Here is a 15256-nt window from a genome sequence, read left to right on the forward strand (position 1 = left end):
CCCGATCCTCCATGCATCCGGCTAGCTCGCCGGTACTACTAGTAGTAGTAGTAGTAGTAGTAGTAGTAGTAGTAGTAGTAGTAGTAGTAGTAGTAGTAGTAGTAAACACAGGCATCAAACCAGCGGGACCAGGTTGGTAGTCGTGTGGCGCAGCGACGGGTTCAACGTCTCACTCTTGAGATAAGATCGAAACTCACTGATGAAGAGATATTCTAAAGTGACATATTTCAACCGGCGTTGGGAGGCCTAAAGAAACCGCTCCTGGTTGTTATGCTAGCAGTTATGATAGGCGTCGACTTTGCCCCCTAGATGAGAGTATCAAACCTTGTGCCAATAAAAGCATCCCCACACCATTAAGAGTCACTATCGCTAAACCAAATCTATATGCTGGCGCTTCCTTTATTTTGACTATATCTCATACTTTAGCCTACAAGCAGCGGCAGAAGCTCGTTCACCACAGATGCCAAGTGTTCAGGTGCACATAAGTGTCCTTGAGCAAGACACTTAACGACACTTAACCTCTAACTGCCCCCGATGAGCAGGTTGGCACCTTGCATCTGCCATCGTCGGTGTGTGAATGTGTGAGTGAATGGGTAAAATGTGAGGAACAAATTGTAAAGCGCTTTATATAAATGCAGCGATTATGCCCCCCGTCAGACAGAGTGGAGGAACTCTGTGTCACCCAAGGGACAAGCGGCTGTTGAATATTTGTCGCGTCATGGGGTATATATAACACCGGTAACTGCAGCAAAGCTGTTCACCTGCTTTATTCATCCCTGTCCTCTGCATCCTGTTTAACATGGAAAGAATAAAACACAACGACAACATCAACAACAACCAGCCAAGGCGACCCCCCCCCCCCCCCCCGCCCCACATGGTTTATTGATGGCGGGCACCGTGCAGAATGGGTACAATACAGTACGGCTCAATACACACAGTAGTAAGTAGTACTAGTAGTAGTAGTAGTAGTAGTAGTAGTAGTAGTAGTAGTAGTAGTAGTAGTAGTAGTAGTAGTAGTAGTAAACACAGGCATCAAACCAGCGGGACCAGGTTGGTAGTCGTGTGGCGCAGCGACGGGTTCAACGTCTCACTCTTGAGATAAGATCGAAACTCACTGATGAAGAGATATTCTAAAGTGACATATTTCAACCGGCGTTGGGAGGCCTAAAGAAACCGCTCCTGGTTGTTATGCTAGCAGTTATGATAGGCGTCGACTTTGCCCCCTAGATGAGAGTATCAAACCTTGTGCCAATAAAAGCATCCCCACACCATTAAGAGTCACTATCGCTAAACCAAATCTATATGCTGGCGCTTCCTTTATTTTGACTATATCTCATACTTTAGCCTACAAACAGCGGCAGAAGCTCGTTCACCACAGATGCCAAGTGTTCAGGTGCACATAAGTGTCCTTGAGCAAGACACTTAACGACACTTAACCTCTAACTGCTCCCGATGAGCAGGTTGCAGTGGCGGCTCTACCACTAGGGGCGCTCGGGCGCCGACCCCCCTCAGGCCCTACCCTGGTTATATGAGAGAAGAAGACAAATACGTTTTTAGTTTTTTGTTTTATAGCCCTATAAATAATATAAACATGTTTAAAATTAATAATATTTACTCATTTTAAGTATGTTTGTGTTTCAATATATAATATAATATTTTTTTTATTATATAAAAAAAAAATCGTTTTCTTGAACAGGAAGTGACTCACTTTTCTTTTTTTTTTATTATTATTTTTTATTTCTCGGCCCGGGCTAGACGCGATAGCGCTCTGAGTGCGCGTCACGGTTTGATCGCTGTATCCGTCACAGCCAATCAGTGCGTAACGCGTTGTGCGTTGAAATATGACTATTATGTTGGAATCCGGGCGCGATTTGAAGCGGTCTAGCCAGTAGCGTCAAGAATTTCTGTAGCCGCATTTCGCGGAGACGCTCTCTGATTGGCCGACGCCAGTATTTTTTTCCGTAGCAGAATTTCACAGAGACGATCTCTGATTGGCCGAATCCAATTTCTAATGTTCCAATTCTAGCTTATTCCTAGGTTGGTCCGTTGGTGGTAGAGATAGTTGTGTTGTTGTGAGATGCATGCAGCTGTTTGTCTTAGAGCGTGCCGTGACTGCAAGTTCTTTAGACTGTTAAGCTTAGGCACTCTTTCAAAGTTGGTTAAGGTTAGAGTTTGTCTTAGAGCATGGCGATAGAACGCCAGGTAGTTTGCAGTCTGTTCGACGCGGAAATGGACAAAGGAATGAAGTACTTGTGTTGTGTGGTGCTGCTAACAAGCTAACACTTGGCTAACAAGCTATATGGCGGATGCAGTCTGGACACAGTGGACAGTGGTCTGGAATACATCAACAGTGGATTATACACTTTATCAAGGCAAGCCCTCCTGCCCTGGACGTGTCAACTAAACAGTGAGTCTCTCTCTCTCTCTCTCGCTCTCTCTCTCTCTCTCTCTCTCTCTCTCTCTCTCTCTCTCTCTCTCTCTCTCTCGCTCTCTCTCTCTCTCTCACTCTCTCTCTCTCTCTCTCTCTCTCTCTCTAATTTCGCCGCGTGTGGGGCATAACCACTCAGACAATGAATGGTAACTTGTTTAAAATGAAGAGACATACAAATGTGTTTATTATTGAATGGATCTGACATCATCTGAGAGAGAGAGAGAGAGAGAGAGAGAGCGAGAGAGAGAGAGAGAGAGAGAGAGAGAGAGAGAGAGAGAGAGAGAGCTGTGCGTGTTTGTGTTGAGCTATTGGAAACGTGGTTGCATTTGACTGACTGATCATATATTGATCGATGGCAATGGTGATAATATTCGCCAATGCGTGCCTTGTACATGTTTGCAAAATGTTTGGTATAGCGCCCCTAGTGGCGAAGCATCCACGAGCCGCTACTGGCAGGTTGGCACCTTGCATCTGCCATCGTCGGTGTGTGAATGTGTGAGTGAATGGGTAAAATGTGAGGAACAAATTGTAAAGCGCTTTATATAAATGCAGCGATTATTGCCCCCCGTCAGACAGAGTGGAGGAACTCTGTGTCACCCAAGATTTGTCGCGTCATGGGGTATATATAACACCGGTAACTGCAGCAAAGCTGTTCACCTGCTTTATTCATCCCTGTCCTCTGCATCCTGTTTAACATGGAAAGAATAAAACACAACGACAACATCAACAACAACCAGCCAAGGCGACCCCCCCCCCCCCCCCCCCCCCCCCCCGCCCCACATGGTTTATTGATGGCGGGCACCGTGCGTCTGACTTCTGACCGACACGACAGTCTGTCCCTCTGTCGCTGCGGCAGATCTGAGTTTTTAACATGCTTGTTTTTCTTCTAAACACCACGTGGTGACTTATGAATCTTTTATCAAAACTGGCCCAATTGCTTAACCATCCATGTCCCGGGCCGCTGGGGTGAGGAGGAGGGGGGGCGCGGGTATGGGGTGCATTCCTCCATTGTCGTAAAAACAACAGGCACAGACGCCAGTGTTGTTCCACCTCTGACGAGCCTCTCTCCTCGTCAGTGTGTGTGTGTGTGTGTGTGTGTGTGTGTGTGTGTGTGTGTGTGTGTGTGTGTGTGTGTGTGTGTGTGTGTGTGTGTGTGTGTGTGTGTGAGAGACTCTCCACCGGGTCAGAATCACAGAGCCTGTCTCGCGTGGTGATGATGGGCTATTTGCCATGTCCTACCTACAGTATACGGGGTGAGGCTGCTGGGAAAAATGGAAGAAAATGTATAAATATCACATCGCGATCACCTGCTTGTCTTAATAATAATAATAATAATAATAATAATAATAATACATTTCCTTTGTAACGCACCCTACATTCCTGAGAATCTCAGAGTGCTACAGAGTTAAAAGAATAAATAAAAATAGATATATAAAAAAGAAAAAACACACACATAGTGGAACAACATATAAGACATAAAAAAACAAAACAAAAAAGGCCTTTCTAAAAAGGTAGGTTTTGAGTCTTGGGTGACACTCACTTCCTCCACTGTGTGTGTGTGTGTGTGTGTGTGTGTGTGTGTGTGTGTGTGTGTGTGTGTGTGTGTGTGTGTGTGTGTGTGTGTGTGTGTGTGTGTGTGTGTGTGTGTGTGTGTGTGTGTGTGTGTGTGTGTGTGTGTGTGTGTGTGTGTGTGTGTGTGTGTGTGTGTGTGTGTTGTGTGTGTGTGTGTGTGTGTGTGAGTGTGTGTGTGTGTGTGTGTGTGTGTGTGTGTGTGTGTGTGTGTGTGTGTGTGTGTGTGTGTGTGTGTGTGTGTGTGTGTGTGTGTGTGTGTGTGTGTGTGTGTGTGTGTGTGTGTGTGTGTGTGTGTGTGTGTGTGTGTGTGTGTGTGTGTGTGTGTGTGCGTGCGTGCGTGCGTTGGGGGCGGGGGGGTTATGGGGATGCCCTCCTGGCTATTAGCAAATGAGCAGTAAGGTTTCCCGGGTGATGACGATGATAATGATGATGATGTTACACCAGACAGGACGTTTGATTCTCAATGGTTCCTCTCACTGACCGGGTCCGAGTGCACAACACACACACAGGAAGCGCTTGTTTGTTTGTGTGTGTGTGTGTGTGGGGGGGGGGTGGGGGGGGGGGGGGGGGGGGTAGTGTACACCTGAACATTTGGCATGTGTGGTGAATGAGCTCTGTTGCTGCTTGCATATATATATATAATAAAGGAAAGCGCCAGCATATAGATTTTGTTTAGCGATAGTGACTCTTAATGGTGTGGTATGCTTTTATTGGCACGAGTTTGATACTCTCATCTAGGGGGTAAAGTCAGCCCCTCATCACAGCTACTAACATAAAAGTCAGGAGCGGTTCACGCCGGGGTGGAAAAATGCCATTTAGAAGGACTTCTTTCAATAACATCATGGTACCTTTGGTGTAGAATTTCACATGTTTGAAATCCAGTTGATAGTCATCATATTAGACTGCAAAGCAATAGGACGTTATACAGTGTCAGAATTAAATGGTAGTCATTTTCAAATAACATTCTCATTATTTACTTTATGTAAATCATTTAGACAACAAATGCTGTATCATGATTCATGATATGTATTTTTTTTATTATCCATAACAATAGGATGGTGATGGGGGTAAATATCGGTAGTGTATTGCGCAGCCCTATAGAGGGAGTATAGTATGACTATTCTATTTGAGTTGTAATATAATAACCTGCTGTTATTCCAATGTTCTATAATTACTTACAGTATATTGACCAATTTGAGTCCAAAGCGACATCAACCTAACATTGTAATCATATCAACATCCAGGCGATCACCCTGTAATTTGGGTTTGATCAAGTGAGCGCCACTGTGTAGTAGCAAGTGACTTCAAAGCGCCACCACCCCCACGCGCTGCACACCCGCACCCCACCCAGGACATTCACTACGCGCTACGCCAAGAGAGACCACAGGAGGAGATGCGCCCAATATCTCTCCCCATTTATCTTTTCCACAACTTGTTGTTCTTCTGTTGGACCATATGAAGCAAACTGTACACCCCCCCCCCTCCAATGTACAGTTTCTTTGTCAAATGTATATATTCTCTCTTTTTTTAGACTTTTTTTTGTATCACAAACAGTGCTGTATTTGTAAATCTGGTATGTCATAAATGTATAGATGTAGCAGTACTGTCTATCTGTATGTATGTTATGATGAATTGAAAATGGGGGACCCTGTCCCTGATGTAAACAAGACGAAAGTCTTTCTCTGGTCTGCATCCCCTTAACAATTGTGTGTATTGAGCTGTACTGTAGTCTGTACCCATTCTGCAATCTGTTAATAAAATGTTCAATCAATCAATCAAAAAACCACGCTTCCCTCCCTATAGCGCGCATTTCGCAAGGGACATCTCTCTCTCTCTCTCTCTCTCTCTCTCTCTCTCTCTCTCTCTCTCTCTCTCTCTCTCTCTCCTCTGTTCTCACTCCCACTCTCTCTATCCTGTTTCACAGCGGAAGCTGTTCCTGCAAGGAGGTCAGAGGATAACAGTAGTTGGAGCAAACAAGAAAAACAAGACTAGACTGGGACTTGTAGAGGGCGGTTGAGAGTCCAAAACAAACCGTCTCCCAATTCCTGGGGGGCAATTTACCAAGGAAAAACCCCCTGCTGTTCCCAATCCATCTACACTCCAGCTGCGAATTCTCACTTTTCTCTGGCTCTGTTTGATTGATTGATTGAAAACTTTATTAACAGATTGCAGAATGGGTACAGTACAGCTCAATACATACAATTGTTAAGGGGATGCGTCTTGTTTACATCAGGGTCCCCCATTTTCAATTCATCATAAGCAGCAGCTCTCACAGCAGACGACAAGTAATTCTTGTTTATAGACATATTTATAAAGAAGCATCGAATTAAGACACCCACACACACAGGTGTAGCTCGCATCAAAACGTACAATGTTGTTATAGTGAAGACAAAAAAAGAGAGAGAGGGAGGGGGGGGGGGGGCAATTTACATTTCTTTACGAGGCTGTCATTGTGTTTGGCAACTCAATCGGCATTCATTTTTTTTTGCACAAACGGTTTCCCTGAAGAAGAAGAAGAAGAAGAAGAAGAAGAAGAAGAAGAAGAAGTCAATATCGAGGAGGTCTATATGTGTGCATGTGCCAGAGCGCAGCCTGTGCGCATAATTACAGATGAGCATTCCGCCCAACCTGTCATTAGAAAAGGGAATGGGAATGACTCAAGGCTGGAGCCACCGCTTGCGGTTACGTAATAACGTGCGCTCCTCTCGGGTCCCGCAGCCCGTCGAACAGCGGCCACAGCTGTAGCCTAAACAAAGGAGACCGAGAGAAGTGGCCCGCGCGTGGGTTATTATCCCTTAAAAGAAGGAAAGACCTATAAATAAAAGATGTCCGCGGTGACAAAAGAACAAATAATAATCCCATTCTTAGTATTTCAATGACGCGGACTCATCATCATCGACGGTTGTTGTCGACTCCAGACTCCAGACACCGCTGATGATGATGTGTGATGATGCTGCGCGGCTGTCCGCCTGGTGTTCTCTTTGTGTCCACCGGGGGGCGCAGTGCGCACAGCCCTTTGATCCTGGGATGCTGAGAGCCTCTCTCTCTCTCTCGGTGCCCCCCTCCTAGACAATGGTGAGGGAGGGATACTATAAGAGAGAGAGAGAGAGAGAGAGAGAGAGTTGGACTGACTGGCTTTAGGCTTGACTTATTATTAATGTGTAGAGGCGCAGTGCTTTATATAAAAATAATTCATATTCGATGTTAAGCCATTATTAAAAAATAAACCCGGTTCAGAAGTTATACCAAATGTAAATAGGCTACAGTATGTTATTTGTACTGTGTATTTCTGGACTGTATATTTTAGAATGTATATATAACATATTTTACAATGTACATATCTTTGACTGTATATTCTTATTTTTTTGACTATACCTAAATGTTTATTGTGAGTGGAGTGTGGGTATCCTTAGTACTTATATTCTATTCTATTTGTATCTGTATTATTGTTGTGTATTCAGAGAAAACACACCTGATTTAATTTTGCATAATAGGCGTTTATCTTTGTGGTCTTCGTCAAGCAAGAAAAACACACATACATTCTCAAAATATAGAGCAAAAAAACTGATGATGGGGGGGGAATTATATCATATGATTTCTGCGTTCACCTTGAGAGAGTAAATAATACCAGAGGAGACAGACAGACAGACAGCACAGCACTCAGCCAGTCTGCCTGCTGCACTACAACACGACACAACAAACAGAGCTCGCGCCGGCCCCGCCCCCCCTGTGTGGGCGGAGCCTCGCCGAGCAGGCAGCAGCCACCCTGGCTGGGCTGGAGGAGTATAGAGAGTATAACACAACGCTCCACGGGCACAATGTGTGTCAGAGGACTGTCTGTGCTCCACCAGAGTAGATGAGTTGTGCTCCAATCCTAGTGTCTATTACTGATTGCGAGGTAGACAAGAGAACCTAGTTCACACCACCGCACCCACCATCATCCCAAATCAGGAGAAGGTGAGAGCTGAGCATCCCTCTTCTTATTTTGGGTGAATTGATTGATTAATTGTTTTTTTTTTGGCTTGGGATGTTTTTTTTTATTTCTTTTTACATTTTCCCAACAACACAATGTGATCTTTCTTTTTTTTCATAGAGGGATTGGCAATTTTTTTTTTTTTTTTTTTTTGTAAACATGCCTTTTTTCCCCCTAATCTGCTTATTTCTATGTTTAGCATGCGGTGGTGTTGTTGTAATTCTCCTCTTTAATGTGTGAGGAGGAAATACTTTGAGCCCATGTCAGGGTCACACATTTTACGCACACTCTCCTTTGAGATTTGCCCAAACGACTCTCTCAGAACACAGTGGAGTGACTGTGGGACTCTCTCTAGTGGAGGATCAGGCTGTGTGTGTGTGGGCTTCTTGGAGTCAGCAGGCTTTGGGCTAGTTTTCAGGTTTGATTAAAGCATTAGAACAATGGTATTCATTCTGTCGGGTGGTCGGGTCGGACTTCCTTTTTTACAACAGCTATGATGATGACTAAAGCAGCTTTTATATCCCCCTTCCCTTCCCCTGCAGGCTTTCCGATTGTGGGATAGAGAGAATGCCGGCGATAATAAGCAAAAATTCCGACTTGGAGTTTCACTCCTTACAACCGTGTTTCTATCCGGACGAGGATAACAACAACTTCTACTTCTGTGGTCCCGACTCTGCGCCACCGGGCGAGGACATCTGGAAGAAATTCGAGCTGCTGCCCACGCCGCCCCTCTCCCCGAGCCGAGCGGCGCTGCCCGGGGAGCTGCTGCAGGCGGCGGCCTCCTCCTCCTCCGCCGGGGCGGACGCGCTGCCGTGTCCCATCATGGGCTTTGGATTAGGCGACCCGCTGGACTGGGCGTCGGAGCTGTTGCTCCTGCCCGAGGACGACATCTGGGGGGCGTCCGACGGGGACCTGTTCGGCTCCTCCACCGCTATGGATAGTAACAACCCCAGCTCCATCATTATCGACCAGGACTGTATGTGGAGCGGGTTCTCCGCTCGGGAGAAGCTGGAGCGTGTGGTCACGGAGAAGCTGGGCAGAGCCATGGTGTCCACCTCCCTCTCCTCCCTCTCCCTCTCCTCCTCCTCCACGGCCGCGGGAGTTAGCAGCAGCAGCGGCGGCGGCTGCAGCGTCAAGGCGCTGTTGCCGGAGGAGTTGTCGAGCAGCTCGGTGTCGGACTGTGTGGACCCGACGATAGTGTTCCCGTTCCCTGTCAACAAAAGAAACGGTAGCAGAGACGCCGCCGCCGGGACCGTGCCCGCCTCCTCCACGGCCCGCAGTAGCAGCCCCAGTGACTCTGGTAAGTGGACGCTCATATGGGGGATGATGCGTAAAACATAGAGCCTTTGTTTTGAATTCCGCGACCAGCTGATGGTGATGATGGCACTTTCAAAAGACAGACATTTGTTAAATTTGACCGAAGCACATGATGATATGAATATGAATAATAATAATAATAATAACAACAATAACAATAACCTGATAGTAATAATAATAATAATAATAAAAATCATAATAATACTAGTGTTATTGTTATCATTGTTGTTATTACCGAATAAGGCTGGTGCCTTAATTGGGGTGATTGTAAATTGTTCATATGACTGGCCCAGAATCGGATTACCTCGTTACATTCCACACACACACACACGCACGCACACACACACACACACACACACACACACAGAGCGCGCGCACACACACACTCACGCAGAGCGCGCACACACGCACGGGGAGAGAGAGAGAGAGAGTAGAGTGGCAAGTGGCGACACAGTGAACTGGGTTTATGTAATCACTAGGCGCTTCATCCGGCAGATGGCAGTAAAATGGGGAATTGTGTCCTTTACGAACTTAGACCCAGTTGGCATCTTGGCCAAACAAAAAGACACCAAACAGTACAGACCAACAGAGGGGAAAGGTATTTGGCACTTGGCGAAAATGTAAAGCTAAGAAGGTGTTAAGTAAACTGATGAGATGATCGTGTCTGTCTCACGGTTCGGCGAATGTTATGGTTATTGCACGGATCAGGGAACTCTGCCTACTATAGTATGAGTGAGAACTTGCCGAAACATATTTTAGGAATCGCTGCCCAAACCTCGAGCTAGAATGTAAACATTGAGCAACAATTTCAATACGCGGTTAATTGACTTTACGCCCCCCGGGCTGATAAAAGGGCTCAATTATAATTATACTGTAACCTCTTTATTTGAATAAAGAATAGTATAAAGAATAATGATATGAATATCGTCCTCAAAACAAAAAGCTCACGTGAGTGGTTATCGGTGTTTTGCTGCGAAACACTTTAGTAGAAAGACCTCCAACTTGGCACAGAGAGCAGCAGGCTCACCAAGGCTTGCCAAGAACCCCACTGACTGCACCGGGGGGCGGGGGGGGGCTGGAGGAGGGCCGGCCCCGCTTCTTTAGAGGGTGTGACAGCTTTGAACAAGCGCTCCCATCTCGACAGCTGTCTTCCTGGCGCCGCTCCAGCGCCTCGGCTTAAAGGGTGATCTGATCGCCCTGCCGCCCCGCCCGCCATCCTGCACTATAATACCGTTCCAGGCCTCTTCCGCCGCTCACAGCGCTAAGTCGCGTCCTCACCTCCCCATCAAAGAGGCGGCAGACTTGGAAGGCCAGAATTGAAGGTATCCGCGATAGGTATTAGATACAGCGCCTGCTCACCGGGGAGAGCCCGCCCGCCCCTGGGCAACAAAAAGCTGCCCTCATCTTGGCACCCAAATAGCACACAATGACTAATGAGATTATCTCAGAATCAGATGTAGCTCACCGATAAAAACAGATACCCGCGACATGCTTTTATATATATATATATATATATAGGCTATACAGTTTGGTGAACTGAATAATTTATTTCCCCTCCCTCCGCATTTCATTGTATATCCGTATGCCGTGACAAATAAAACTCTTGACTTGACTTGACTTGACTTGATAAAACAGTCAAACGGAGAGACCGGCCAAGGGGTTGTTGCTCTTTATTCCATTTATACCAGAAACAGCTTCAGTAAAAGAAAAAGCGTTTTGAGAGTGAAATACCAAACAGCTCAGTGCAGCCTTCACATGTGGCCAGGCACGCCCCCCCCCCCCCTGCCCGCCACCACACAGCACACACACACACACACACACACACACACACACACACACACACCACCATCCACCCAGCTGTGCCCAGCTTTGTTTTGATCACGGTGCCAGCTTGTGTGTGTGTGTGTGTGTGGTGGGTGTATGTATGGGTGTGCGAGGCTGGAGACGGCATCCTGGGGGGGAGGCGTCAGAAGTGGGTTACTGTAAGCTGTAAAATGCCACACTCTTCAGATGGTCCTGAGCTGATAATGAGAGCCATTATCACAAAGGCATTTTAACTGGGCCTCGCACTCCTCTCGCTGCCTCCTGATTGGCCACTTCCTCTCATCTTCAAAGGCGCCCCGTTTATGATAAACTCTCCGGCTGCCAGGTATCATGACGGACGACGGGAGAGAGGAGGGCTACGGCGTCGTGGGGCCGAAAGGGCAGGAAGAAGAGCCGTACCGTGGGTTCAATCGCAGTCGAAGTCCCAAAGGGCTTCTTCTTCTTCTGCCCCCGCGAAGATGGCACGCCGTTGGCGCCGGCGCTTTACCCACAGAGACGGCAGGCGTCGGGACTAAAACTGTTCTGTCACCCATGAAGATTAACAGGAAAAGTAAAAGAAAAAGGGGGGAGGGAGGGAGAGAGAGAGAGAGAGGGTGGGAGAGAGAATGTTGAAGCAGAAATCCAGCCAGTCTGGTGAGCACTGAGCAGGGAGACTGAACGTGTCAACGCCTGCAGAGCAGATTAGCGGAGGAGTGACTGACACTAAGCATTAAGAGGTTTCTCCCTCTGCAAACAGCGTTGAGCAACGCTCTCACTCCCACACACGCATTCTCTCTCACACACGCACGCACACGCCCGCGCGCACACACACCTTTCACCTGCGAGCGCAACATTGATGGCATAGTGGACATAGTTGGTGTGTCTCAAAGTGGTTAAGTCAACCCCCGTGTTCTCTCTGCTCCTTTTCTCAGAAGACGAAGACGAGGACGACGACGACGACGAGGAAGAGGAAGACGAGGACGAGGGGGAGGACGAGGACGAGGACGAAGACGACGAGGAGGAGGAGGAGGAGATCGACGTGGTCACCGTCGAGAAGAGGCGGTCCTCCACGCTGGCCAAGGCGTGCCCCATGGCCACGGGCACGGTCACCATCTCGGTGCGGCCCAAGGCGTCGGCGGCGGCCGGGTCCTCCTCCTCCGGCGGGGGGGCGCCAGGGGGCCGCTTCGTGGGCCGGGCTCCCCAGGAGCTGATCCTGAAGCGGAGCTCGGTCCACCAGCAGCAGCAGCACAACTACGCCGCCCCCTCCCCCTACGCCTCGGACGACGACCCCGCCCCGCCCTCCAAGAAGCAGAAGGCGGCGGACGCCTCGCGGCCCACCGCCCGGTCCGGCTCGTCGTTCTCCTCATCATCCTCATCGTCCTCCTCCTGCTGCGGCTCCTTAGGCTCCGCCTCCACGTCGGGGGCGCGCGGCGGCGGCTCCAAGCGCGGCGGCGACTGCGGCGACAGCAGCCCGCGCGGCGGCGGCGGCGGCGGCTCCGACTCGGAGGACAGCGAGCGGCGCCGCAACCACAACATCCTGGAGCGCCAGCGGCGTAACGACCTGCGCTCCAGCTTCCTGGCGCTGCGCGACCACGTGCCCGAGCTGGCGCACAACGAGAAGGCGGCCAAGGTGCTGATCCTGAAGAAGGCGGCGGAGTACGTGAGCTCGCTGGAGGTGGAGGAGGCGCGGCTGGCGCAGGAGAGGGACAGGCAACAGGCGCGCAGGCAGCAGCTGATGCGCAGGCTGGAGCAGGCCAGGACTCGCTGACAGACAGACAGAGACCCGCTTAAGACACAGAAACACTCACATCGATTCCGGATGACCCCGCTCGCTCTGTCTGCAACGACACTTAAGACGCACACACACACACACACACACACACAGACACACACACACAGGACTGCATACTCCAGCACACATACACATAGGCCCCACTAGCCGTACACACAGATGCATACATAAAGTCAAGAGGACGTTGGTTTTCATGTGCTACACACACACACACACACACACACACACACACACACACCTGGAAGGCAGAGGTCGGGGGGTCGAAGGGGCACTCGGACTTTCACTGCCGACACTTTTTTTGCACATTTGTTGACGTTAAGAATGTTTAGGGGTTTACTTTTTCAATCCGGTCACATCGAGGAAAGAAAAGGCAAGAAAAGAAAACGGGGAAGGGGGCGGGAGGAGCGAGAGGACACGCCTCTTCCTCTTTTTTTGTATCGTTTTCTATTTGTATGTTGTTATTACATTTTTTTTTACTCACTGTGACACCAGCCTGAAAACCAGGTGATTCCCCCTGCAGGGACGGGTGTTAGAGGGCACTTTGCTTGGAGAGTTCATAGGTCAGAGGTCACGTAGAAGCAGGGCACAGCTTTTTTTTGCCTTCACCACTGCAAGCTGAAGACACTATGAGGACTTTACGACGACGTTATGGGTCACACACACACACACACACGAGAAAAAAAAGAAACAATGCCACTACAAGTTCTCTTCCTCCCTCCCTCCCTCTATCTCTCTTTCCCTCCCTCTCTCTCTCTCTCTCTCTCTCTCTCTCTCTCTCTCTCTCTCTCTCTCTCTCTCTCTCTCCCCCCCCTCTCTCTCACACTGGTGCTCAAACCAAGTCAATGGATGTATAACTGTGCACCTTGCTAGCCGACACTTTTGTATATAACAATACTGTACTGTACAGACAGAAGTACACTCAGATCTGCCTTGTTTTGTAATACATTTTTTGTCTTTGGGTTTTTATACATGTCAGGAAAGCTGCCAATAACTGGACTGGAAGTTTATATACCTTTTAAAAAAGTACTGTAAGGCCTCGATTTTGAGAGTCACGAAACTTTGTAATATAACAATATATTGTTTTTTTTTCTCCTCTCTTCTTCTTCTTTGTATTGTACCATATTACTAATTCTACACACCTTTATGCTTTTAGTGTGAACCTGATACATACTAAATTTGATACTTATATTTTCGTATGAAAATGAGTTCTCAGTAGACATCACTTTATCTTGTCGTTTTTCCCCCCTTCTATTTCGAATAATTCTTTTGTACAGAAAAAAAAACGTGTTCTATCATCTTCATGTACCTGGCCTTTTTATTTCTCTCTCTCTCTCTCTCATTTCCCTCTTTTGTTTATATATTTGTAACTATCGGGTGCATAGAACTGGGTAAACGGATATAAGATGTTTGTTTTTTCATTCTTAAAATGTACATTTAGTGCTGCAACTCATAGCACTTTGAAATACCTCATTTTGAAAAATAAATAGACATCGTAAAAAATACATTATTCGTCTCTTGTGTGTGTGGGTATGGATCATTTGATTTATCATAACCATAAAAAAATGTGAATACATCAGCAAAAAGAACACCCTCTCTCTCTCTCTCTCTCTCTCTCTCTCTCTCTCTCTCTCTCTCTCTCTCTCTCTCTCTCCCACCCTCTCTCTCTCTCCCACCCTCTCTCTCTTTATTTATTTCCGTCTAGACTATGGCCCACTCAGTGCTGGCACAGGGTCATGTTAGGTCCCATCCTGGTCATCATCTCTTTCTCTCACTCTCTTTCTCCCCCTCTCTCTCCATATCTTTGTCTCTCTCTCTCTTTCTCCCCCCCCCCCTCTCTCCCTCTCTCTATATCTTTCTCTCTCTCTTTTCTCTCTTCTCTCTCTCACTCTCTCTGTGTATTTGTTTTTCTGCACTGAAGAACAAGACTTCCTGACAAAGAAATAAAGAGTGGTTTCTATAGAATCCTCTCTGTCTCAACACCCTGCAGCTAACACCCCCCCATGTACCCTCTCTCACACCCACCCACACACACCCACACACACAGGATTCAAGTGGATATGAACACACATCCCCTTTTCACACACACACATACACACACATACACACACACACACACACACACACACACACACACACACACACACACACACACACACACACACACACACACACACACTCGCATCTCTTCCAACATTGTTCAAGCTGTTACCATGGAAACAGGAGCAGCTGCTGAGTGGCAGACACAGAGCGTGAGTCTTTTCTTTATTGTGAGAGTGTGTGTGTGTGTGTGTGTTTCTGCCTGCATGTGTGCGTGTATAAATGTGTGTGTACCTTTTGTCCCAGTCTGTGTGTGGGCCTGTGTGCGTAC

The 15256-nt window shown here is 47.7% G+C and overlaps 1 protein-coding gene across 1 annotated transcript; it reads left to right on the plus strand.

Annotated features, from left to right (window-relative positions):
- Positions 1-7822: 7822 nt before the first annotated feature.
- mycn (MYCN proto-oncogene, bHLH transcription factor) lies at positions 7823-14371 on the plus strand. The gene is made up of 3 exons (XM_084314668.1): positions 7823-7960; positions 8519-9276; positions 12029-14371. The coding sequence occupies exons 2-3, from the start codon at positions 8544-8546 to the stop codon at positions 12862-12864; spliced, it is 1569 nt and encodes a 522-aa protein (XP_084170794.1). The 5' UTR covers positions 7823-7960; positions 8519-8543; the 3' UTR covers positions 12865-14371.
- The last annotated feature ends 885 nt before the right edge of the window (positions 14372-15256 follow it).

The sequence above is a fragment of the Notolepis coatsorum genome (assembly GCF_963971535.1).
Source record: "Notolepis coatsorum genome assembly, chromosome: 5".
NCBI lineage: Eukaryota > Metazoa > Chordata > Actinopteri > Aulopiformes > Paralepididae > Notolepis > Notolepis coatsorum.